Source organism: Nerophis ophidion, linkage group LG06 (assembly GCF_033978795.1).
Source record: "Nerophis ophidion isolate RoL-2023_Sa linkage group LG06, RoL_Noph_v1.0, whole genome shotgun sequence".
NCBI lineage: Eukaryota > Metazoa > Chordata > Actinopteri > Syngnathiformes > Syngnathidae > Nerophis > Nerophis ophidion.
Window position 1 is genome coordinate 31,572,797 of NC_084616.1, and position 23,381 is coordinate 31,596,177.

The window sequence follows — 23,381 nt, forward strand, 5'->3', positions numbered from 1 at the left end:
TTTACAAATCGTGTACGTGTTGTGTTATGTTGGATGAAGGCTTTACCTGGAATGATGATTGTTTTGAGGGGTCGCACTGCAACACCCTGGGAGGGATATTGAAGGGGACTATTGCCCTCGTTCACAATAAGCACATCTGCAGGACTGGAGGACCTGCACACACATGTATGTTAGGCCACAAAAAAGGAACATCTCTGAACAATAAACATTACAATCACCGCTGTGACATTGACACCTTCAAAATTACTTACTCTATTATACTTTTTCAAAAATAGAGAACCAGAGACAAAAATAAAAGCTGGATTTCTGCATTAAAAACAAACATTCGCAATGTTTACGTTTTTTGTTTCAGTCAAAATGATAATAGTGTGCCACTTACAAAGGCTGGAGCGTGTAAGTTGTGGCAGTTTGTTATCACACAAAGGGACATTTTACTTACGTTCAGTTACGTATGAGCCAAGTACTCACAAACAGGGCCCACAGAGCAGGATTGTAGCATGTGCAGTGTTTATGTAGTCTGAGAATGATTGTAATAAAATATATCATAAAGGAACGGCCTCATGCAGTATAAGCTCTGCCCTGGACTTTGGAACTCCTTCCTTTCATAAGTGATATTTATTCTATAGTAACACAAATAAATACAAAATCAGCTCAATTTCTAAAAACTTTCTAGCAACTTCCCTTTGGAGGTTTTTTAATTTTTGGAAATGGACATTTGAACATTTTTACAAACTATAAAACATAAAAATGTACTATTTTGTCATACGGTTTAGACATTCAAAAAAGTATTTTTCAAATGTATTGGTTAAATACTCTGTATGTATTGTACACCAATAGCCGAGATTATGTCCTTAGACTTAATATTACAGTGGCACCTCAGTTTCCGTCCACCCCGCTTTTGACGGAAAATGTTCCCACAAGTTACTGTTTCCTCTTAGTTATTGTACAGTCAAAAAAATAGTAATTTTGTCGCTATATCATTCCGTGGACTTGAGTGCTGAAACGCTCTACTGTGACATCATCTCCGGTTGGCTGAAGTTCTTCGCTAACTAACAGTTACACCACTCATTGATATTGTTTGTATTTGACTATGGCTGGGAAATAAAGAAAGTTGCAGGTGCCCGCAGTTTCATAAAGAAGGTGAGCAACACTTTTTTAATTTAAGAGTGAACTAACAGCAAAGTACAACGGTGGCATTTGTGTGGCTCTCCGCCCTCTCCACTAATTGTTGATGATGATGTCTGCAAGTGATGTTAAATGTTTATCTATCCATTTCATTCGTTCAATATGCAATTATTATTCTATATATTTTTTTACAGCACCTATACAAAGCATTTTACATATATTCATTATTATTTATGATGTGCTTGTACTTGACAATTTTAACGTGCACTGACACTTTCTCAATTTTTTTCATAACTTGCCCCTATTTGGCCTTGTTTGCTAATTGTGTTGTATTTGCAACCGTTTAATGACAATAACAGTATTGAATCTTGTTCTCAATAAAATATGCTTTGTAATATTATTTCAAGTTGTCTAAAGCGTTGTAAATTTGGTTTCTTAGTTACTGTGCTGTCTGTTTTTTAATCAGATTAATCACACTTTTGCATTTCAATTAATCACAATAACTTCGTGAATATCAAAAAGACCCCAATGTGTGGACACAAATGCAGTTTCAATGTTACAATGTTACATAGGTACATTTTAAGTGTGATATTTAAATGCACACGATTTTTTTTATTTTTAGTTTTAGGTTAAATTTGCCGGTCTGAGTATCCTCACTCACCTTTGCACTGATGTACTAAATGCATTGACCTGATCATTGAACGTTAAGTAATCTGCTCCGCCTTTGATTCGGGAGTCCAAATTGTGCATTTAATCTGTGTTTATACATAAATAATGCGATAATATTTTTGATTAATAGCATAAGTTAAAGGTTTATAGGTTTAACTTCCATCCATCCATTTTCTACCGCTTATTCTCTTTGGGGCCGCGGGGGGCGCTGGTGCCTATCTCAGCTACAATGGGGCGGAAGGCGGTGTACACCCTGGACAAGTCGCCCCCTCATCGCAGGGCCTACACAGATAGACAAACAACATTCACACTCACATTCGCACACTAGGGCCAATTTAGTGTTGCCAATCAACCTATCCCCAGGTGCATGTCTTTGGAAGAGGGAGGAAGCCGGAGTACCCGGAGGGAACCCACGCATTCACGGGGAGGACATGCAAACTCCAGACAGAAAGATCTCGATTTTAGATCTCTCAGGCGGTACTGCGTCAAAAACTGACATCAGTATGTAAAGGATATCGTCCACATGGGCTCAGAAACACTTCAGAAAACCACTGTCAGTAACTACAGTTCATCGCTACATCTGTAAGTGTAAGTTAAAACTACTATGCAAAGCGAAAGCCATTATTCAACACCACCCAAAAACGCCGCCGGCTTTGCTTGGCCCGAGCTCATCTAAGATGGACTGATGCAAAGTATAAAAAGTGTGCTGTGGTCTGATAAGTCCACATTTCAAATTGTTTTTGAAAAGTAGGGACGTAGTGTCCTCCGAACCAAAGAGGAAAAGAACCATCCGGCGCAAAGTTCAAAAGCCAGCATCTGTGATGGTATGGGGGTGTATGGGTAACTTACACATCTCTGAAGGCACCATTAATGCTGAAAGGTACATACAGGTTTTGGAGCAACATATGCCATCCAAGCAACGTTGTATTTATGGATGCCCCTGCTTATTTCAGCAAGACAATGCCAAGCCACATTCTGCATGTGTTACAGCAGTGTCGCTTTGTAGTAGAAGAGTGTGGGTACTAGACTGGCCTGTATGTAGTCCAGACCTGTCTCCACTTGAAAATGTGTGGTGCATTATGAAGCGTAAAATACGACAACGGAGACCCCAGACTGTTGAAAAACTTAAGCTGTACATCAAGCAAGAATGGGAAAGAATTCCACCTGAAAAACTTCAAAAATTGTTTTCCTCAGTTCACAAACGTTTACTAAATTGTGTTGTTAAAAGGAAAGGCAACATAACACAGTGGTAAACAAATGCCCCTGTGCCAACTCTTTTACAATGTGCTGCTGCCATTAAATTCTAAGTTAATGATCATTCGCAAAAAAAAATAAGTTTCTCAGTTTGAACATTAAATATACTTTGTCTTTGCATCAATTGAATATACAGTCGTGGTCGAAAGTTTACATATACATGTACAGAACATATTGTCATGGGTGTCTTGAGTTTCCAATATTTTCTCCAATTCTTATATTCTTATGATAGGAATGATTGGAGCACATACTTGTTAGTCACAAAAAACATTCATGAAGTATGGTTCTTTTATGAATTTATTATGGGTTTACTGAAAATGTGACCAAATATGCTGGGTCAAAATTATACATACAGCAATGTTAATATCTGGTTACATGTCCCTTGGCAAGTTTCACTGCAATAAGGCACTTTTGGTAGCCATCCACAAGCTTCTGGTTGAAACGTCGACCAGTCCTCTTGACAAAATTGGTGCAGTTCAGCTAAATGTGTTGGTTCTCTGACATGGACTTGTTTCTCCAGCATAAGTCAGGACCTCAGGAAGACAATTCTAAAACTTTAATTCTAGCCTGATTTAGACATTCCTTTACTACTTTTGACGTGTATTTGGGGTCATTGTCTTGTTGGAACATCCAACAGTGCCCAAAACCGAACCTCCAGCCTGATTAATTTTAGGTTGTCCTGGAATTTGGAGGTAATCCTTCTTTTTCATTGTCTTTCTCTCTGTAAAGCACCAGTTCCATTGGCAGCAAAACAGACCCAGAGCATAATACTACCACCACCATGCTTGACGGTAGGTTTGGAGTTCCTGGGATTAAAGGCCTCACCTTTTCTCCTTCAAACATATTGCTGGGTATTATGGCCAAACAGCTCATTTTTTGTTTCATTTGACCACAGATCTTTCCTCCAGAAGGTTGTATCTTAGTCAATGTGATCGGCAGCAAACTTTAGACGAGGCTTAGGGTGTCACTTCTGGAGCAAGGGCTATCTTCCTGCATGATAGCCTCTCAGTCCATTGCGATGTAAAACACGCTTGACTGTGGACACTGACACCTGTGTTCCAGCAGCTTCCAATTTATTGCAGACCTGCTTTTTGGTGGCTCTTGGTTGACTCTTGATCATCCTGACCAATTTTCTCTCAGCAGCAGGTGATTGCCTGTGTTTTCTTCCAGATCGTGGCAGTGGCAACACTGTGTCATGCACTCAATACTTATGAACAATTGTTTGCACAGTTGCCCTTGGACCATACACTGCTTTGAAATGGCTCCAAGTGACTTTCCTGACTTGTTCAAGTCAATGATTAATTATTTCAGATCTATGCTGAGTTTCTTTGATTTTCCCATTGTTGCATTTGTAACCGAGTCTAATGACTGCATCACATGAGCCCTATTTAAATGAGCTCAGAGAAGTCAACAGGTGTCGTCAATCATAATCACTCACATGATGTTAAGATACCATGCAATGAAGCTAATGTGATTTGACTAAAACTTTTCTACATCACCAAAATTGATGATGTTTGTTGCTGTATGTATACTTTTGATGCAGCAGATTTGGTCACATTTTCAGTAGACCCACGATAAATTCATAAAATAACCAAACTTCATGAATGTTTTTTGTGACAAACAAGCATGTGCTCCAATCACACCATCTCAAAAAAAATAAGAGTTGTAGAAATGACTGGAAACTCAATACAGCCATGACATTATGTCCTTCACAATATGTAAACTTTTGACCACAACTGTAAGTTGAAAAGGATTTGTAAATCATTGTATTCTGTTTTTATTTACGATTTACACAACCTGCCAACTTCACTGGTTTTGGGTTTTGTACAAATAATGGCTATGCTGATGTTAAATAGCAGACAGGATCAAACAACTATCTTAGATTGCGCTACAAAAATGGCACTAGTCCCAAGAAGGTCTTGGAACAAATGCAGTTCCGAAGCAAAGAAAGACTGGCGGAAGAAAGTTATTTTGAAGAAATATTTGGACGTTGATTGAGACTGGCGCATGCCCGATACAAAGTGTCCCCCCCTGGCAGCACACACCCACTCGAGAGATCTGGTTTTCTATCGCATAATCCAGGTGTGTTAGTCCAACTTTTAAAAAATCGAACAATTGTATTAAGGTGTTTCCATGGGTTGTAGGATGCTTATTTAGAGCCAAACTATTTCAGAAATTGGACTAATTTAGTGTATAGACATGTACTGAATGTCAAAATAAGACTTTACCTTTTCTGAAAACTGCTGTACTCTTCAGCTCTGTGACGCTTCACACCTGAGGGATCCGGGTGTGATTGTAAGAAGACCTGGTCCAAGTTGCGGGCCTTCACGCGTGGGAACAGCAGACTGGAAAGAGGCAGCTTAACGGTCTCCTTATCAGCCACACATTCACATGAGTTTCTCCTCAAGAGACTATTGGAAAGGAAATATTAAATGACCAACATTAAACCCACGCAAAATTTAACAGTTGGACCTCAACCCACCATGCCACATCTTCCTTTATATGATAGGAAATATCATCATATTTATTCAAGAGGTCTTGAAGTTTCTCCATGATGACGGTCTCCATTCCAACGTTGTGCCCGGGCCGTAGGTCAACTGCTGAGAGAGCTGCAGGGCTCCACGTGTTAAAAAGCGCTACCAGCAGGGAGCCAATAATCACAAGCAGTCCAAGACACTTCTTAGAGGACACACGCATCTAGAATGAAAATACATGCATGCTATCAAAGACTGAAGCTAACAAAATGGAAAAAAGTCTCTTCTTTATGGACAAAAGTATTGGGAGAACAAAACCAAGACCAGCAAGATTTGTGTTCTTCTAAAAATGTTAATACATTGATTGATAGATTGAAAGAAACTGTGCAGGGACTACCAAACAGAGCTGTTTCGAAAATGTCTTTGTCAGTGTGCCTATAAATCAAATATAAAGGAGGTGCACGGCAAAAAGTGTACTTAAAGAAAGAAGGACACCTTACTGCTACTCCTACAGGGAGTGGAAGCTATGATTCTCCTGGGAAAATGTTTTACATCAAGAGTGTTCAAACATTTTACTCCAACAATCAAATTATATGGAGGCCAATTTGCTTAATTAACCTTTTATTTTCAAGCACTCAGCCTTTAGAGCAGGGGTCTCAAGCATGCGGCCCGCGAGACGTTATTATGCAGCCCACACTTTGATATGACAATTTAATGTTGGCGCGGCCCGTGAGTTTAATATGAACGGCGCTTGATAGGTCATGCTTTCCCACGTCCCCAATTTTCCCGGGAGACCCCTGAATTTCAGGGCACCAATTCTCTCGAAGCCCCTGTCAATTTTTACCAGATCAACAATATTCAGGGAGTGCCATAATGGCACTGCCTTTAACGCCCCCTACATCCTTAACTGACAGCGTGCAAGCCCAGTTGTATGTTGCATCTCGCCATGTGTGACGCACGTATGGTATTGCAAGATATATTTGATCAACAGGTACACACGTCACACTAAGGGTGGGTGTAAAAAAACTTTTAACACTGGTACAAATATGTGCAAGACTGTCAACCCACACCAAACAAGAATGACAAACACATTTCAGGTTAACATCCGCACCGTAATACAACATAAACACACCAGAACAATTACCCAGAATCCCATGCAGACCTAAATCTTCCGGGCTACAATATACACACCCCTGCAACCACCAACCCCCCAGTCCCCCACCCTCCCTACTTGCGTCGGTTGAGGTGTTGTATATTGTAGCCCTGCAAGGTGTTCTGGGTATTTGTTCTCTTGTGTTTAAGTTGTGTTAGGGTGGGGAAATTCCCCCAAAAAGGGGTTGTCATTCCTGTTTGGTGTGGGTTCACGGTGTGGCGCATATTTGTAACAGTGTTAAAGGTGTTTATACAGCACCCTCAGTGTGACCTGTATGGCTGTTGAACAAGTACGTCTTGCAGTCACGTACATTTTTCCTGCATAAGTCTCACACAACATGATACAGAGCCGGCACATTGGTTGTGTCATGTAGAAGCGTGCCCGATGACATGTAGTGGAACAGTAGTCTTCTTTTGGGGGTGCGCGGACCCCTGGAGTTACGTGAATGTACGCCAAGGGACAAGTGAGATTTATTAAAAACATTCTAAAAAAACAGCAGCAATTCATAAATCCTTTTTACATATGTTTATTGAATAATACTTCAATGAAGTATGAATAAAAGTTCATAAACTGTGGAAAAATAATACAACAACCCAACATTCAGTGTTGACAGCAAGACTTTTTGTGGACATGTTCCATAAATATTGATGTTAAAGATTTATTTTTTTGTGAAGAAATATTTAGAATTAAATTCATAAATCCAGATGGATCTCTATTACAATCCCCAAAAAGGGCACTTTAAGTTGATGATTACTTCTATGTGTAGAAATCTTTATTTATAATTGAATTACTTGTTTATTTTTCAACAAGTTTTTTTGTTATTTTTGTATATTTTTTCAAAATAATTCAAGAAAGACCATTACAAATGAGCAATATTTTGCACTGTTATACAATTTAATAAATCAGAAACTGATGACATAGTGCTGTATTTTAGTTCTTTATCTCTTTTTTTCAACCAAAAATGCTTTGCTCTGATTAGGGGGTACTTACAGAGCCGGCCCAAGGCATAAGCGAACTAAGCGCTTGCTTAGGGCCCCGCGGCCACCAGGGGGCCCCCAAAAGCAATAAACAAAAAATTATTGTTTTTTATTTTTTGCTGACTGATGATTTCTAAATGATCAAATATATATTATTGTACAAAAACACAATTTTAGGTCAACAGAGTGCTGCTGCTGATCTAGGCCTAGTGCAGGGGTCGGCAACCTTTACCACTCAAAGAGCCATTGTGACCCATTTCACAAAATTAAGAAGACAATGGGAGCCGCAACCATTCTCGTGAATATCTGCTGGTGGTCACCCAGATAACAATAATAAGGGCGTGCTATGAAGCCTTTGCCTTAGACACCTTCTACAACATGTACAAAGTGCTTGCCAGTCCAGCAACATGTTGTATGTGGCTTCCACAGATACACGTGCACGACTGCAAGGCATACTGGGTGATACAGGTTACACTGAAGGTTGTGATATAAACAACTTTTAACACTCTTACTAATATGCACCACACTGTGAACCCACACCAAACAAGAATGACAAACACATTTCGGGAGAACGTCCTCACAGTAACACAACATAAACGCAACACAACAAATACCCAGAATCCTTTGCATCCATGACTATTCCTGACTATATTATACACCCCGCTAGCACCAACCCCCCTCCGTTACTCAGTTGAGGTTGGCGGGGTTGGGGGCGCAGGGGTGTAAAATATATTCAGGAATAAACATGGATGCAAAGGATTCTGGGTATTTGTTGTGTTACGCTTATGTTGTGTTACTGTGAGGATGTTCTCCCGAAATGTGTTTGTCATTCTTGTTTGGTGTTGGTTCACAGTGTGGTGCATATTAGTAAGAGTGTTAAAGTTGTTTATATCACAACTTTCAGTGTAACCTGTATCACCCAGTATGCCTTGCAGTCATGTACGTGTATCTGCGGAAGCCACGTACAACATGTTGCTGGACAGGCAAGCATGCGTCCGGTCGGCCCGCTGATAGCATTGCGTAAAGGCGGGCGCGATGACATGTTGTAGAGGACGTTAAAAGTAAAGTCATCACGGCACGCCCGCAATGTTTTATTCCGAGTGAAAATCGTAGAATGGGAGAGGCACCGAAATCCGGAATCACCCCGTAACAGTCTGGGGGTCTGCGATTATGCAGCTGAGCCGCATCAGAGTTGCCAAAGAGCCGCATGCGGCTCCGGAGCCGCGGGTTGCCGACCCCTGGCCTGGTGATTCTTCCTGCCTCTCTTTAAATGTCAAAGCTCTCTGCCTCTGCTGCACCTGTGACGTTTGCCGCCTGCCGTGCAATGCCAGTGCGCACTGGGCATCAAAAGCGCAGATAGAGGCAAAACAATGTCACAAAAAAGGACATATCCTTCAGGTGCAGAAAAAAAGAATGAAGAAGAAAGTGGAAGAGGAGAAAAAAATGTCATGATAAAGGTATGTTTGCATGACTGAGTAATAAAAAGTTTATCAAAGAGATTTGTAGCTGTAATTAGCAAATTAGCTAGCTAGTTTAAAAACGGGTGTAATTTATCTTTTAACTGGCGGTTCAAATAGTGAAATATTCATGCTAACGTGTTTGTATTTGTGTAATAATAAGCTGAACTTTGAGTTGATTCATATATGTGACCTGTTCCCACAGAATGAGTTGTAAGTTGCAATGGCTAATTTTATAGAAACGCTGTTTCATAGTGAAACGTCGTTTTTTCCGTTTTGGGGGTTTGGACTTATTCTAATAAAAAAAGCCTTGTCTTTCTTAATCCGTAAAAATTATGTGTTTAAAAAGTTTTAATAAGCAGTAACTTCATATTAGTTTATAAACCGTTATGTTCCCTTGTTTCTGGTAACTGTTCATTAATACTATTTAGGTATTTGCTTGATATTTTATTTAATTATGTTGGTTTTTGTACAATTGAATTTGTTCCTTTTTATATACATTTAAGTGATTTTATTGTTGCACTCTATTGTTTTTCTTGCACTACGAATTATTTTTGCACATTGCTGTTTCAGGTTTTTGTTACCAAAAATAATAAAGTGAATCAGTATCAGCTTTATTGTCCAGTTATGTTTAACACACACGGAATTTAACTTCAGTAGACTGCGCTCTCTTTGTACAAAGTAAACATTAAATATGAACAATTAACTAAAAATATAAACTAGTAATTAAAGACTAATATGTACAAGACTAATGAGACAAGATGACACTTTACTGTAAATACAAAGCTTTATCACTTGGACTGTTCAACCCCAGGCCACTCCTGTAGCTGAATGTTTCCTACATTTTAAGATTAGGAACCATATCTGGCACTCTGGACATCATTCCTTCATTCATTGGTATTATTTATGTTCTTAACTGGGCCATCCTCATATCTTTATAAATGGCATGTCATTTGTAAAGACTTGCCAGGCTGACAATAGGATAATGTCAACAACACTGCCAGAGCCGCATTGAGTTTATAGTAGGTGTGTGAATGATCAACAATCAATATTATTGGCAGAAATAGAGGGCCCCAAAATCAAATTTTGCTTAGGGCCCCATGGAGGCTAGGGCCGGAACTATGGTACTTGGATTAAAAAACTGTTCACAGGGGGTATATCACTGAAAAAAGGTTGAGAACCACTGTTGTAGAGGACGATAAAGGCAGTGCAGTCACGGCAGCCCTTAATAATGTCGGCCGGGTGAAAATTGGGAGAATGGTTGCAACGGTAGATTGTCGGGAGGTGCACTGAAATTAAGAAGTCTCCCGGAAAAATTGTGATGATTGGCAAGTATGTTGCTAGGGCGGGAAAACCATTCATAGAAAGTAAATTCATTAAAAAGTGCATGTTAAGATTTTTTAAGAAATCTTTTCTTGCGGCCCAGCCTCTCCCAGTTTCTGCATTGAGTGGCCCCCAGGTAAAATGAGTTTGAGACCCCTGCTTTAGAGCACCATGACGAAAAATACTAGTGTGAATGCTTAATGAACCACACCAAAGTGTGCACCAAGTACAAATTATCTTTATAAGTTTTGGTACTGAAGATAATACAGAACCACAAGTTGAAAAAAAAGCATCATTTTATTTATAGAAAGGGCCTTCTTTCAAAAACTGTTGCCATAAAGTAAGACATCTAGAATTTTCAAAAATTACCCCACGACCTCCAAAAGGACAAGCGGTAGAAATGGATGGATGGATGGACTTAATGGGGTCGCTATCAACTAATCAAAAGTACTGTCATGTATTTACTAGTAGAAGGAATCTTTGGGCACCTCACAATTCCATCATGATTCGATAACAAATTGATTATTCGTGGATCTTAAATTCTTATAAAGCATATTAACAATATACATAAATGTATTAAATGTAATTATTAATACGCATAAAAGGTTCCTCCTTTGGTTACTGCGTCATTTCTGCTTTTTCATGTTATTGTGCACGGCATAGATATGGAAAACTCGATATGTGAAAACTGTAGCTGCGTGCTAAATGATAAAATAAATAAACATCCCTACAGAATTTGGAAAGCAGGCATCCTTGATTTAATTTTCTTGCAGTCTAAAACCACATAGGAATCTTTGCTCCTTGTTGTAAACTTACGGCTCAAAGACATGTGATGTCTTTCTACACATTTATAGCCAGTGTTCCCAAATGGCGGCTGCATTTTGTGGGTAATGTTGTCTCTTTTGACTTATTATCTCCTTAATAATTTCCTCTTCTTAGCTGGTTACTCTTAGCTGGTTACTCTCTACCCTTTCACCTTTCAGTCCGGTTTCAGGACAAATCACTCTATGAGACAGTCCGAGCAAAAATGTCTAACTTTGGATGCTGATGCGCTATCCATGTTGCTGCTACTTGATATCCGCGCTGCTTTCGATACCATCGATCATAGTATTCTATTGGAACTAGGGCTGGGCGATATATCGATAAAAACGATATATCGCAGGTTTGTCTCTGTGCGATATAGAAAATGACTATCGTAATATTCGATTACCGTATTTTTCGGACTATAAGTCGCGTTTTTTTTTGGAAGTTTTGGGTGAGACTTGGCCAAACTATTAAATTAAAAATAATAATAATAATTTTTTTTTTAATTGGCCGGGTCTCACCCCCCGCTGGACTGTGGAGAAGACGGCAACTTATAGTCCGAAAAATAAGGTATATGTTCTCACAGAGTTGCTTTTAGCTGCGGGCATTACATTACTGGCGTTTCTCACTCCTCGTCGTCTCTCCTTCTCACAGAGACGGAAAACAAGCCCACCTTCTTACATACTTCACATACTGTCGCGCGTCTAGCGTCATACGCTCTCGCCGACCAGAGAGGTAGCAGTATGGCTAACGTTAGCTGAGGCAGGTCGTATAAGCAGAGCGGAGCTTGTGACAATACAAGAGAGAGAAGGTGCGAAACTGATTACAAATGGAGGAAGAACAATAAATGCCCAAAATAAAGAGCAGGGGATCCATCATCTGGCGGTGGTTTGGCTTCAAGTGGGAAGATATTCAGCAGACAAAAGCAATAGTAGCAGAAGTGTTACTACAAAAAGGTAACAACACTATTCATTTGTTCTTTCAGTTAAAAAGTCACTCGTGAGAGAATGAAGAGTATTTAATAAATACAGTTTTGGTCAATTGACTTAGTTGTGATTTCCCTCTGTGCATGAAAGTTTAAAAGTAGCATACATTAATGCAGTATGAAGAAAAATGTTTTAATGTGGACAAATAGAATCAACATACTGCTGTGATTATATGCATCAAGTGTTCATTCAAGGCCAAGGCAAAATATCGTGATATATATCGTATATCGCAATATGGCATAAAAATATTGCGATATTAAAAAAAGCCAATATTGCCAAGCCCTAATTGGAACATATCGAAACACGTTTTGATATGGTCGCCTTTTCTTGGTTTAACTCCTATCTTACTGACAGGATGCAGTGTTTCCCATAACTATGTGACCTCGGAGTATGTTATGGTAACGTGCAAAGTTCCACAGGGTTCGGTACTTTGCCCTGCACTTTTCACCATCTACATGCTGCCGATAGGTGACATCATTAGCAAATACGGTGTTTGCTTTCGTTGATATGCTGATGACACCCAACACATAAATGCCCCTAAAGCTGACCAACACGCCAGATTGTAGTCACCTGCAGGCCTGTCTAAATTAAATGAAACAATGGATGTCCACTAACTTTTTGCAACTCAACGCTAAGAAAACCCAAATGCTGATTATCGGTCCTGCCAGACACCGACACCTATTTAACAAAACCAACTTAACATTTGACAACCAAACAATTACACAAAGCGACTCTGTAAAAAATCTGGGTATTATCTTCAACCCAACTCTCTTATTTGAGTCACACATTAAGAGTGTTACTAAACAGTCTTCTTTCATCTCCGTAGTATCGCTAAAATGTGTTCTCTTTGTCCACCACAAACGTTGAGATCAATATTCATGCGTTCGTTAGGTCTCGTCTCGATTACTGTAACAAATTAATTTCAGGTCTCCCTATGCCTAGCATTAAAAGATAACACTTGGTACAAAAATCGGCTGCGAGACTTTTGACAAGAACAAGAAAGTTTGATCATATTACGCCTATACTGGCTCAACTGGACAGGCTTCCTATGTACTTACTGTAAGATGCAGCTTTAAGGTTTTACTACTTACATATAAAATACTACACAGTCTTACTCCATTCTATATTGCTGATTGTAGTGTACCTTATGTCCCAGCCAGAAATCTGGGTTTTAAAAACTCCGGCTTATTAGTGATTCCAAGAGCCCCCAAAAAAGTCTGCTTGTTAAAGAGTGTTTTCTAATCGGGCTCCACTACTCTGGAATACCCTCCCGGTAACGGTTAGAGATGCCACCTCAGTAGAAGCATTTGAGTCCGATCTTAAAACTCATTTGTATACTCTAGCCTTTAAATAGACCCCCTTTTTAGACCAGTTGATCTGCCGTCTCTCTTTTCTGCTCTGCCCCCCTTTCTTGCATGGAGGAGGTTATCAGGTGACCATAGATGAGATGCTAGCTGTTCAAAGTCGGGACCCGGGGTTGACCACTCCTCTGTGCATCAGTTGGGGATGTCTCTGCGCTGCTGACTTGTCTCCATTCAAGATGATCCCCTTCTTGACCCACTATGGACTGGACTCTCATACTATTAACTAGGTTAAGTTTTCGTCTTGCCCTGATGTGGGATCTGAGCAGAGGATGTCGTTGTGGCTTGTGCAGCCTTTTGCGACACTTGTGATTAAGGGTTATATGAATAAATTTTGATTTATTGATTGGAATTTTGATACTGTTAAACAGTTCTAATTATATTTTGTTGAAATGTACAGAGTATCTATTATTATATTGTTTCAGTACTGTACATTCAGGCTAGCTTAAGGCCACAATTAGCATGTTCTTCTCTCCTCCTCCTTATTCTGTTGTGTGTCCAGGCTAGATCTGAATTTTAGAGTCATTTGTACTACTTTATGTTACATACATATATAATTGAACTTGGACCTTAATCCATCGATTCAGCATCGTCCACATTCCAATTGTGCTCGATCGGAAAAGCGATAATTTTTCCAACCTCTGGTATTCACAGTACAGTCAATGACAATGATCAACAGGTGGTAAGATCAAACATGTATCATGCATGTATTATTTTATAAAACAATATTACAAATCCAGGGTAGAACGATGTAGTTAGAACGTCAGCTTTACCATCAGGAGATCCGAGTTTGAATCAGTCAATATGTTTCCGTGCATCAATTCCCAATCCATGCTATCTATCTCTAATACGACTGATGGCCATACGCTCTGTGCCTCTCTTAAACTAGAGAGCAGTGGTGGTCATTCCAGATTGTTTAACTTTGTTGTTTTGTTAAGGATTCTAAAGATAAAATACCGCTTGCAAGATGTGGCTATGGGATTCCCTTATGTTGCCTTCAAAGCTCCCGAAAACAACTTAAAAACCCTCAATCATTGTTTTATATACACACTGTAACTATATATTGTATATAATGTAGTAACAAAGACGTTCATAATAATGTGTAATATGTACAATATTTACCATATGTTGGTCATTTTAAGCATTACCAGAACTTATTTCTTGGGCGCATTAATTTCAGTCCCTATGGCAACACGACTTATGTTCCTACTTCCAGGAACAAATACGTGTGTGTTCTAATCATGGCAGACTTTGTATTAAAGGACTAAGATGACTACTTTTTGGACAATCAATCGTGGCTCAGTTGGTATAGCGGCTGTGCTAGCAACTTGAGGGTTACAGGTTCGATCCCCGCTTCCGCTATCTTAGTCAATGCCGTTGGCAAAACACTTTACCCACCTGCTCCCAGTCTTAGATAATGGGTTTCACTATGTAAGTGGCTTTGAGTTCCTAGAAAAAAGAGCTACTCCCTGTAAATATAATTCACTTCAACTGCTGGTTATAGAAACTAAGCGAGAATGAAGAGCAGTTGAAACGTTGCAGCAGACATAGGAGAAGTATGTATCATCATATTGATCATGATACATGCAGCACATAATTTCTCACAATATTTGTCACTGGCACTCATCGAGGTCAGACGCTCCCCTTTCCTCTCCCTTATCACCCCTGCTTACTCCTGAGCCTTGTCTTGTCTTAACTTTCTTGTTGCCTATTTTTGCACTTCTCTCCAAATCTAAACATTGGAACTATTTAACTGGCCTCAACCAAATTGACAAGATCCTGGGTTGAGGGGAACATGCTTGTCGTGACAGAGCAATTGTTGCTGGACACACGATTGCTAGACGCACAACTGACTCTAGGTAAAAGTAGGAGTGCCGCGTGCCTGGCAACCCTTTCAGTCAAGGACGTGAAGATATCTACCTAGTTGGAATTAAGACAACAGGACATCTGCTGATTGGAGTAAGCGTTGCTCTGGTTTGTGGACAAATTGGAAGTTGCCGGCAATCTTCAAAGTACCTCAAAGCAGCCACAAATGATTGTAGAATGCGGCAAGAACTGTGCACATTCTTTTAATTTGGATAACATCGGACTGTCTGTCCCGCAGGATGACTTTTGAGGATCAGTCAAAGATAATTTAGAGCAGGTGTGGGTGTGGAAGACTGTTGCCTCCGGGTTCTCCGGACCACAGAGTATAGAAATGACAGGCTTCTTCCAGGTTCAACAATATTTTATTTTACAATAAATCTTACTGCTTTCCAGCAATTGTCTTTCCTTTAGCCAAAATGTCTTTCTGCTTTTCAGCACTTGTTTTATGTCCGTCTCCCTCTTCCGCCGCCTCCCGACTGCTGCCTTTTACAGAGCGACAGGTGATAAGACAAACACTTTCAGCTGTGTCATCCAATCACCTGTCACCAACCTCGAAGCCGGTCCTGCCACACCCCGCTTCCCTGCAGGCGCGCAAGCCACGCCCACCACATACCTCCACTGCCAGATTCAGGCCGGGATGCCGTCCGGCCGCGCCTACCCCCCCCGGGAGAGAGCGGGCCAGAAAGTCGGCCACGGCCGTCTGTGCCCCCGGTCTGTGGATCACTCTAAAGTTGTAGGGTTGCAAAGCTAGAGACCACCGGGTGATCTGCGTGTTGGCATCCTTCATGCGGTGGAGCCAGTGGAGGGGTTTGTAGTCTGAGCAGAGGCTGAATGAGCGCCCCAGAAGGTAGTACCGGAGGGCCCCGACCGCCCACCTGATGGCGAGGCACTCCCTCTCATACAGCTTACGGCTGATGTAGAGGATGGGACGGTCGACGCCCTTCACCTGCTTGGACAAAACAGCTCCCAGACCTCTGCCCGACGCGTCAGCCTGCAGACAGAACGGGAGGGAAAAATCAGGCATGTGTAAGACCGGTTCCTCGCAGAGGGCCTTCTTAACCCTCTCAAATGCCTGCTGGCACAGCTCCGTCCACTGGACCAGATCTGGGGCACCCTTTCGGGTGGGGTCAGTTATTGGGCTGGTCAGGTCCGCAAACCGGGGGCTAAACCTCCGGTAGTAACCTGCCAGACCCAAAAACTGCCTCACCACTTTTTTCGTTTTGGGGGTTGGGCAGGCCGCAATTGCAACTGTTTTATCTACCTGCGGCCGCACCTGCCCTCCTCCCAAGTGGTACCCCAAAAATTGTACTTCCCTACGGCCAACTGCACACTTCGCCGGGTTGGTGGTGAGCCCCGCCTGCATCAGGGACTCGAGCACTGCTCCCACCCGCTGCATGTGTTGTTCCCAGCCGCTACTCTGGATGATGACATCATCCAGGTAGGCGGCCGCGTATGCAGCGTAGGGTCGCAGCACCCGGTCCATGAGGCGCTGGGACGTGACAGGCACACCGAACAAGCCAAACGGAAGTGTTACGAATTGGTATAACCCTTCCGGAGTGGAAAAGGCCGTTTTTTCCTTGGACTCTGGTGACAAGGGAATCTGCCAGTATCCCCTGGTCAAATCCAGGGGATACTGGCAGATTCCAAAAACGAGCACTGCCCAGCCGATCTAGGAGCTCGTCGACCCGAGGCATGGGGTACGTGTCAAAACGTGATACTTCATTCACGTTGCGGTAATCCACACAGAATCGCACAGGCCCATCTTTCTTCCCTACAAAAACTATGGGGCTGCACCACGCACTGTGGGATTCTTCTATTACCCCCAATTCCAGCATGGATTTTAATACCTCCTGAACTATTTTGCGTTTGTGTTCGGGTAGCCTGCATGGCCGAGATCGTACCGTAACCCCCCGGGCTGGTCTCGATATGATGCTGGATGAGATTCGTGCGGCCGGGCCGAGGGGAGAACATGTCAGAGAAGTACCGCTGCAGTTTAGCAACACCCGCCTTTAGCGCTAACGTGAGCTGGTTATCACAGGGGAGTGGAGAGGGAGGGACAGAGCGCGGGATCTCTGGTCCCAACTCGTCCTCCTCTCTCACTACTGTTACAAGGGATACAGGCTCCGCCTCTCCATCCCTTCAGTAGGTTCAGATGGTAGATTTGAATGTCTCCGCCCCGGTCCGAGCGTCGAACCTCGTAATTCACATCACCCACTTGCCGTGTGACCTCAAAGGGTCCTTCTTATACGTGCGCTGTTTGCCATTCCTGGGCACGGAGCAAATTCTCACGTGACAAGTGCCCCACCGTGTGGCGTTTTGCTTGCACTTTATTTTTGCTGGAGCTTGGACCCTTTTCCCAACTTTCTTAAATTACGTCCAACACTCCGCATGGTTTTCTGCCGTATAATAGCTCAAAAGGTTTAAAGCCAGTGGAGGCTTGGGGTGCCTCCCACATCGCAAACATTAAGGGATCCAGCCATTTATCCCAGTTTGGTCTGAACTTGTGCGTAAACTTACGGATCATGGTTTTTAGCGTTTTATTTAGCCGCTCCACCAGCCCATCCGTTTGTGGATGGTAAAGCTGGTGCGGATCGCTTTAATTCCCAATAATCCGTTCAGTTACTTTACCGTGCGTGACATAAAGGACGTGCCCTGGTCAGTCAGAATCTCTTTCGGGATTCCAACTCGGGAGATGACCTGAAACAGTGCTTGCGCCACACTCTTTGCAGAGATGGAGCGCAGGGGCACTGCTTCGGGGTAGCGCGTTGCATATTCCACCAGGACTAACACAAAGCGATACCCCGGTGAGCTTGGGTGAAATGAGGTCCATCCCAATTCTCTCGAATGGGACCTCCATGAGCGGCAATGGGCGCAAAGGGGCCTTCGAGGTGGCCGCTGGGTTGTCCAGCTGGCAGTCCGGGCAGGCCGCGCACCAACGCCGAACTTCTGCCCGGATGCTCGGCCAATAGAACCGGACCATGACCCGATTGAGTGTTTTATCATACCCTAAATGTCCAGCCATCAGATAACATGCGCTGCCTGGAAAACTATTTCCCGGCGGTGTTTCGGCACTAACAACTGGGTGATTTCCTCTCCTGTTTGAGTGTCACAGCTCACTCGGTACAATCTATGTCTCATAATGGAGAAGTGAGGGAATACCTGCGCTGTTCCCCGGGGGAATCAGCTGACAGTCGATGTAATCTACTTGGTCCCAGGCCGCGCGCAAAGTTTCGTCTTGAGACTGCTCGAGGGGAAAATCCTCCGTAGGACGCCAATAGGGGGCCGTGAGGCTTCGTGCGCGGATACTCCCCTTTCCTACGGTTCGTGAACGCACCCCTACGCATTGTGTCAGTAAACGACTAAACCCCGGGCAATTTGTGCCCAAAATTACGGGGTGCGAGAGGTGCGTACTTACAGCTACCTCAACCCTATACTTCTGGCCCTCATACCAAATTTTTACTGGGACCATAGGGTACTCGTGCACTTCCCTATGAACACACCTGATTTTTAGCCGTGTTGCATGCCTCAAAGCCACGGGTGGAACGAGGTTCTGGTGGATCATGGTCTGCCTGCAGCTCGAATCCACCATTGCCTGGTATGTACTCCCTTGTATCGTTACCTTGATACCTTACGTCTCACCCGGGTCGGGAGAGGGCACGGAAGGGCTGGCCACCGCGGCCACAGGCCCCACCTCCACCTGCTGAGGTCCCTGACGCACGTGACCCGACCGCCCACGCTCCAGCACGCCTGCCCAAGGGTTTGAGGGACCGTCTGCGCGGCAGATGTTCTGGGGAAAGCAGTCGGGACCTGTGGGGAAGAGCAGAAGGGGAGTCACACAGGTTAAGGCAGGGGAATGTGCGCTATTCTCTCCTTGGCTTGTCGCTTTCTCCGTCCGTGCGCCGGGGTTGCTGGATGCGCCTCGCGGTAGATGAACAGGTGGTCCTCGGCGAGGGTCACCGCAGCTGCTATGTCTCGGGGCCGGTGGTACAGGACCCAGTTAGCCGTCCGCTTCGGGTTCGCATCCAGGAACTGCTCCCGGACAGCTCGAGCTGGTCCAGCAGCCTGCCCTCGCCTTCTTCCGGCTGCAGCCAGCGCTTCGCCGAATCCTGGAGCCGCTGGCAGAATGCGAATGGCCAGTCCTCCTTCCCCAGCCGCATGGACCTGAATTGGCTCCGGTAGTCTTCAGCGGTGCAGCCCGTTTGGTCCAGCACCGCCCTCTTCAGGTCCGCAAAGCAAACCCTGGTAGAATGGGTCACGGCTTGCTGTGCCTCCCCCTTCAAGAGCGGCAAGAGCCGCAACCCCCACTCTTCATCCGGCTACGCGCAAACTCTCGCCGTGGCCGAAAAAATGTCCTGGAAGGCATGGGTGTCCTCTTCATCCCCCATGCGGTGCATGGCGACGGCTGTTGGCCCTGCCCGTGCCCTGCCCATCTGGTCCACCAATGCCCGCAGGACTTGGCACTGTTGGCGGCTGCCCGCTACCACCTTGGCGAGCACACTCACGAGATTTGTCGGGGGGTCATCTTCCCCTGCTTCCTGTGGTCCTGCCAGGTTGGGTGCCAAATTGTGAAAGACTATTGCTTCCGGGTTCTCCGGACCACTAAGTATAGACATGACAGGCTTTTTCCAGGTTCAACAATGTTTTATTTTATAATAAATGTGAATTATATTTATATAGTGAAGTGAATTATATTTATATAGCGCTTTTCTCTAGTGACTCAAAGCGCTTTACATAGTGAAACCCAATATCTAAGTTACATGTAAACCAGTGTGGGTGGCACTGGGAGCAGGTGGGTAAAGTGTCTTGCCCAAGGACACAACGGCAGTGACTAGGATGGCGGAAGCGGGAATCGAACCTGCAACCCTCAGGTTGCTGGCACGGCCACTCAACCAACTGAGCTATGCCGCCCTACCAAGAGCAAAACCCACAAAATAAAATTGTCTTTCCTTTAGCCAAAATGTCTTTCTGCTTTTCAGCATTTGTTTTATGTCCGTCTCTCTCTCCTGCCGCCTCCCGACTGCTGCCTTTTACAGAGCGACAGGTGATTAGACAAACACTTTCAGTTGTTTCATCCAATCACTTGTGGCCAACTTCGAAGCCGGTCCTGCCACACCCCGCTTCCCTGCAGGCGCGCAGGCCACGCCCACCACAGTGGGCAATTAATTTTTACCGGTGGCCGCATGAGCAACCGAGCACTACTGGAGGGCTACATCGACAAAATTTGAAAGTCTGCAGTTATCCCACGTTAAAAGATGAACAGCTGGGCGGTGTCACGTACATCGCGGCACTCATCCAAAGCCAGCGAAAAACAGTCAAAGTCGGCCGTTCTGTTCTCCATCTGAAGCTCCAAGTTTCCAGCGAAGGTCACAACCCGCCTCGCTACAGTGCGTCGGCAGAGTGACACGTTCTCAAATGCGCCCCTCTTCTCCGGGCATATCAAGGCAATGGAGTCCAATATCCATCCATCCATTTTATACCGCTAATTCCCTTTGGGGTCGGGGGAGGCGCTAGTTCTGAGTCCAATAAGCACTCCTTAATAAACTCTATGTCAGAAAACACCTTACATTTTCTGGCAATTTTGTGAGAAATGACGAAACTTGTCCTGACGGCTGAATCCCTTAGGGGTGTGAAGTTTTGCAAAAAGTCCTTGTTTGGTTTACAGTTTTACCATCCACGCATTAGTCTCCCTTGCGAGCTCTTCATCAGACAGATTCCGGTATTTTTCCTCTTGCTTCGTTGTGTCGTGGCAATTCAAATTATATTCTTTGAACACAGCAACCTGTGTACCACAAATTAAGCACACAGCTTTACCTTTAATTTCTGTAAAGAAATACATGGGATTCCATGTCTTGTTGAAAACACGGCATTCATCATCAACTTTTCGCTTTTTAGCGTGAGCTGACATCTCGGGGGTAACCGGGCATCACTTGTCGCTGTGCACCTTCACTCACAGGTTACACACGAACATACCTCCATAAATAACACTTTTAAAAATGAAAGCAGCACAGTTGTATTGCACGCATGACATACATGTAATTTATGATTGGCGCTGTTCACATTCACTCACAATCACGCACGCGCATACGTCCACACGGAAGTAATACAAATAACGGTTTTCAAAACAAAAGCTGTACCGTTGTGCTGCACACTCAACATAGATACTTTTTAAAATGTATTTTGTAATTTATAATTGGCCTCACGCGGGCCGGACAGGGACGCACAAAGCGCCCTATGTGGCCCGCGGGCCGCAAAATGCCCAGGTCTGATTTAGAGTTAAAAGCTAATTTTATTTTCACTTGCATACAAAACATTCTAACTTGGATTGCTTCTCTGGCTTCGACACTCTCCCAAAGGACAGTGTGGCAAAGACACAACAAACTCCCTTCTTATTTCTCATGGACACACTTGTTCTTGTTGACTTTGGATTGACTAGTGACTGCACCACACCAAGGCCACAGAACAGAGACACACAGCAGGCTTACACACACACATGCATCCACAAAAAAATATACGCCACATACACATACCCCACACCCTATCCAACGACCTTGACGCAAATCCCTTAGGGTTGAGGGACAACTGGGCACTGTTGAGCTAGCTGTGTACAAACAAAACATAAAATGTGGGCTAATACTTGACAGATCAAATCAATCAATATCCTTTATTTAACAAGGTGAAAAAGGACAGCAAAACAAAGTTACAGTAATATATATAACAACAACAGCAGGAGTCACACAACACAGTTAAAAATGTAAAATACTTACAACATAAAAACACACGATAGGTCCAAAAAATATAAAATGTTTCAGTAAAGGCAATTTAAAATCAAGTACAATGTTCAATAGAAATAGTTTTCTCGATCCTTCGAAATGGACAGAATTTCCCCAAAGTGATCAATTCAGGTAACCTCAGACCCTTCTGTAAGTCATTCCAAGACCAGCAAGCAGCATAGCTGAAGGCTTTTTGTCCAAGATCTGTGTTGGCTCCAGAAATAAACATGCTAAGGATGTCCTGCGACATTAATATGACTGCGACTATGTTACATGATTGTTCATGTTTTTAGTCAGTACAGATATGTGTCCTCTAGGATTGTGTCCAATACATGTGCATTACAAACTCAAAAGCCATTTAGCTGCTGACGCAAACGCTAGCTTTCCGCTAATGCCGTAGCATGCAGTCGTAAGGCAATGTGTTATTACGTACCTCAGTGCGTGCCTTTACAATAACAACGTCACTACAGCTTGGGTATTATATTGTAGAGAGGCGGAGCCGGCGAAAAAGCGGAGAGGCGGGGCTTGCCGGGAGCGACGCTATGAGCGAGATCAGGTGCGTGGCTCACACATCGGGAAACAATTAACATTTCTCCTTACGCTGCATAAAAGGGGAAAAGGGGGAGAGATCGGGGCAGGAGGAGTTGGAGAACCTTAGTACCGAGAGCGACAGAGAGCGAGCCGAAGACAGCGAGCAGGAGAGAAGGCGCTGAAAAGCGACCCGATTGCAGACAAGATTGTGTTATTGAAAGAATAAACGGAAGTCAAACCTGCTCAAGCATGTCCTTCCTGAGTGGCCCATGGAACCCGCACGACAACAGCAAGAGTCTGTCACATATATATTTTATGGAAGGTAAATGAAGTGTATTTGGCAGTTTTTGGATGCATTTTAGAGTGACTTAAGAGGCAGACTGGAATGCTCCCATTAGCTGCATTGTTAGCCACCAACAATGAGCCAATAATTACAATTTAGAATGCAAAACAAAAAATATGTTCTTGTCCCTCATAAGGATTGTGAGCGATAGGCAAATTTCCCTAAAAAAAAGTGCAGTACTGCTTTAAGAAGCCAGAACAAAATTTGATGTATCTTCTGCCAAGACAGTTTATTGTGTATGTATGTATTTTTAAAAACATTTTAATAAAACGTTTTTGTATGTGTTTA

The 23,381-nt window shown here is 43.3% G+C and overlaps 1 protein-coding gene across 10 annotated transcripts in view; it reads right to left on the minus strand.

Moving 5' to 3' along the window:
• Nucleotides 1-23,381, minus strand: part of b4galnt1a (beta-1,4-N-acetyl-galactosaminyl transferase 1a) — a 165,777-nt gene that overhangs the window by 132,763 nt on the left and 9,633 nt on the right. For 7 of the 10 annotated variants that reach the window (XR_009807132.1, XR_009807133.1, XR_009807130.1 and 4 more), the window contains exons 2-5: nt 19,077-19,256; nt 5,531-5,745; nt 5,277-5,459; nt 47-153 (exon numbers count right to left, since the gene is read on the minus strand). Coding sequence is in view for 4 of the 10 variants with exons in the window: in XM_061903379.1 (XP_061759363.1) it covers nt 47-153; nt 5,277-5,459; nt 5,531-5,745; nt 19,077-19,256 (685 nt within the window). In the remaining 6 variants the exon portion in view is untranslated. Of the gene's footprint in view, nt 1-46; nt 154-5,276; nt 5,460-5,530; nt 5,746-18,949; nt 19,257-23,381 lie in introns of those variants that run through there. The other 3 variants (XM_061903384.1, XM_061903382.1, XM_061903381.1) reach the window with 3 other exon arrangements.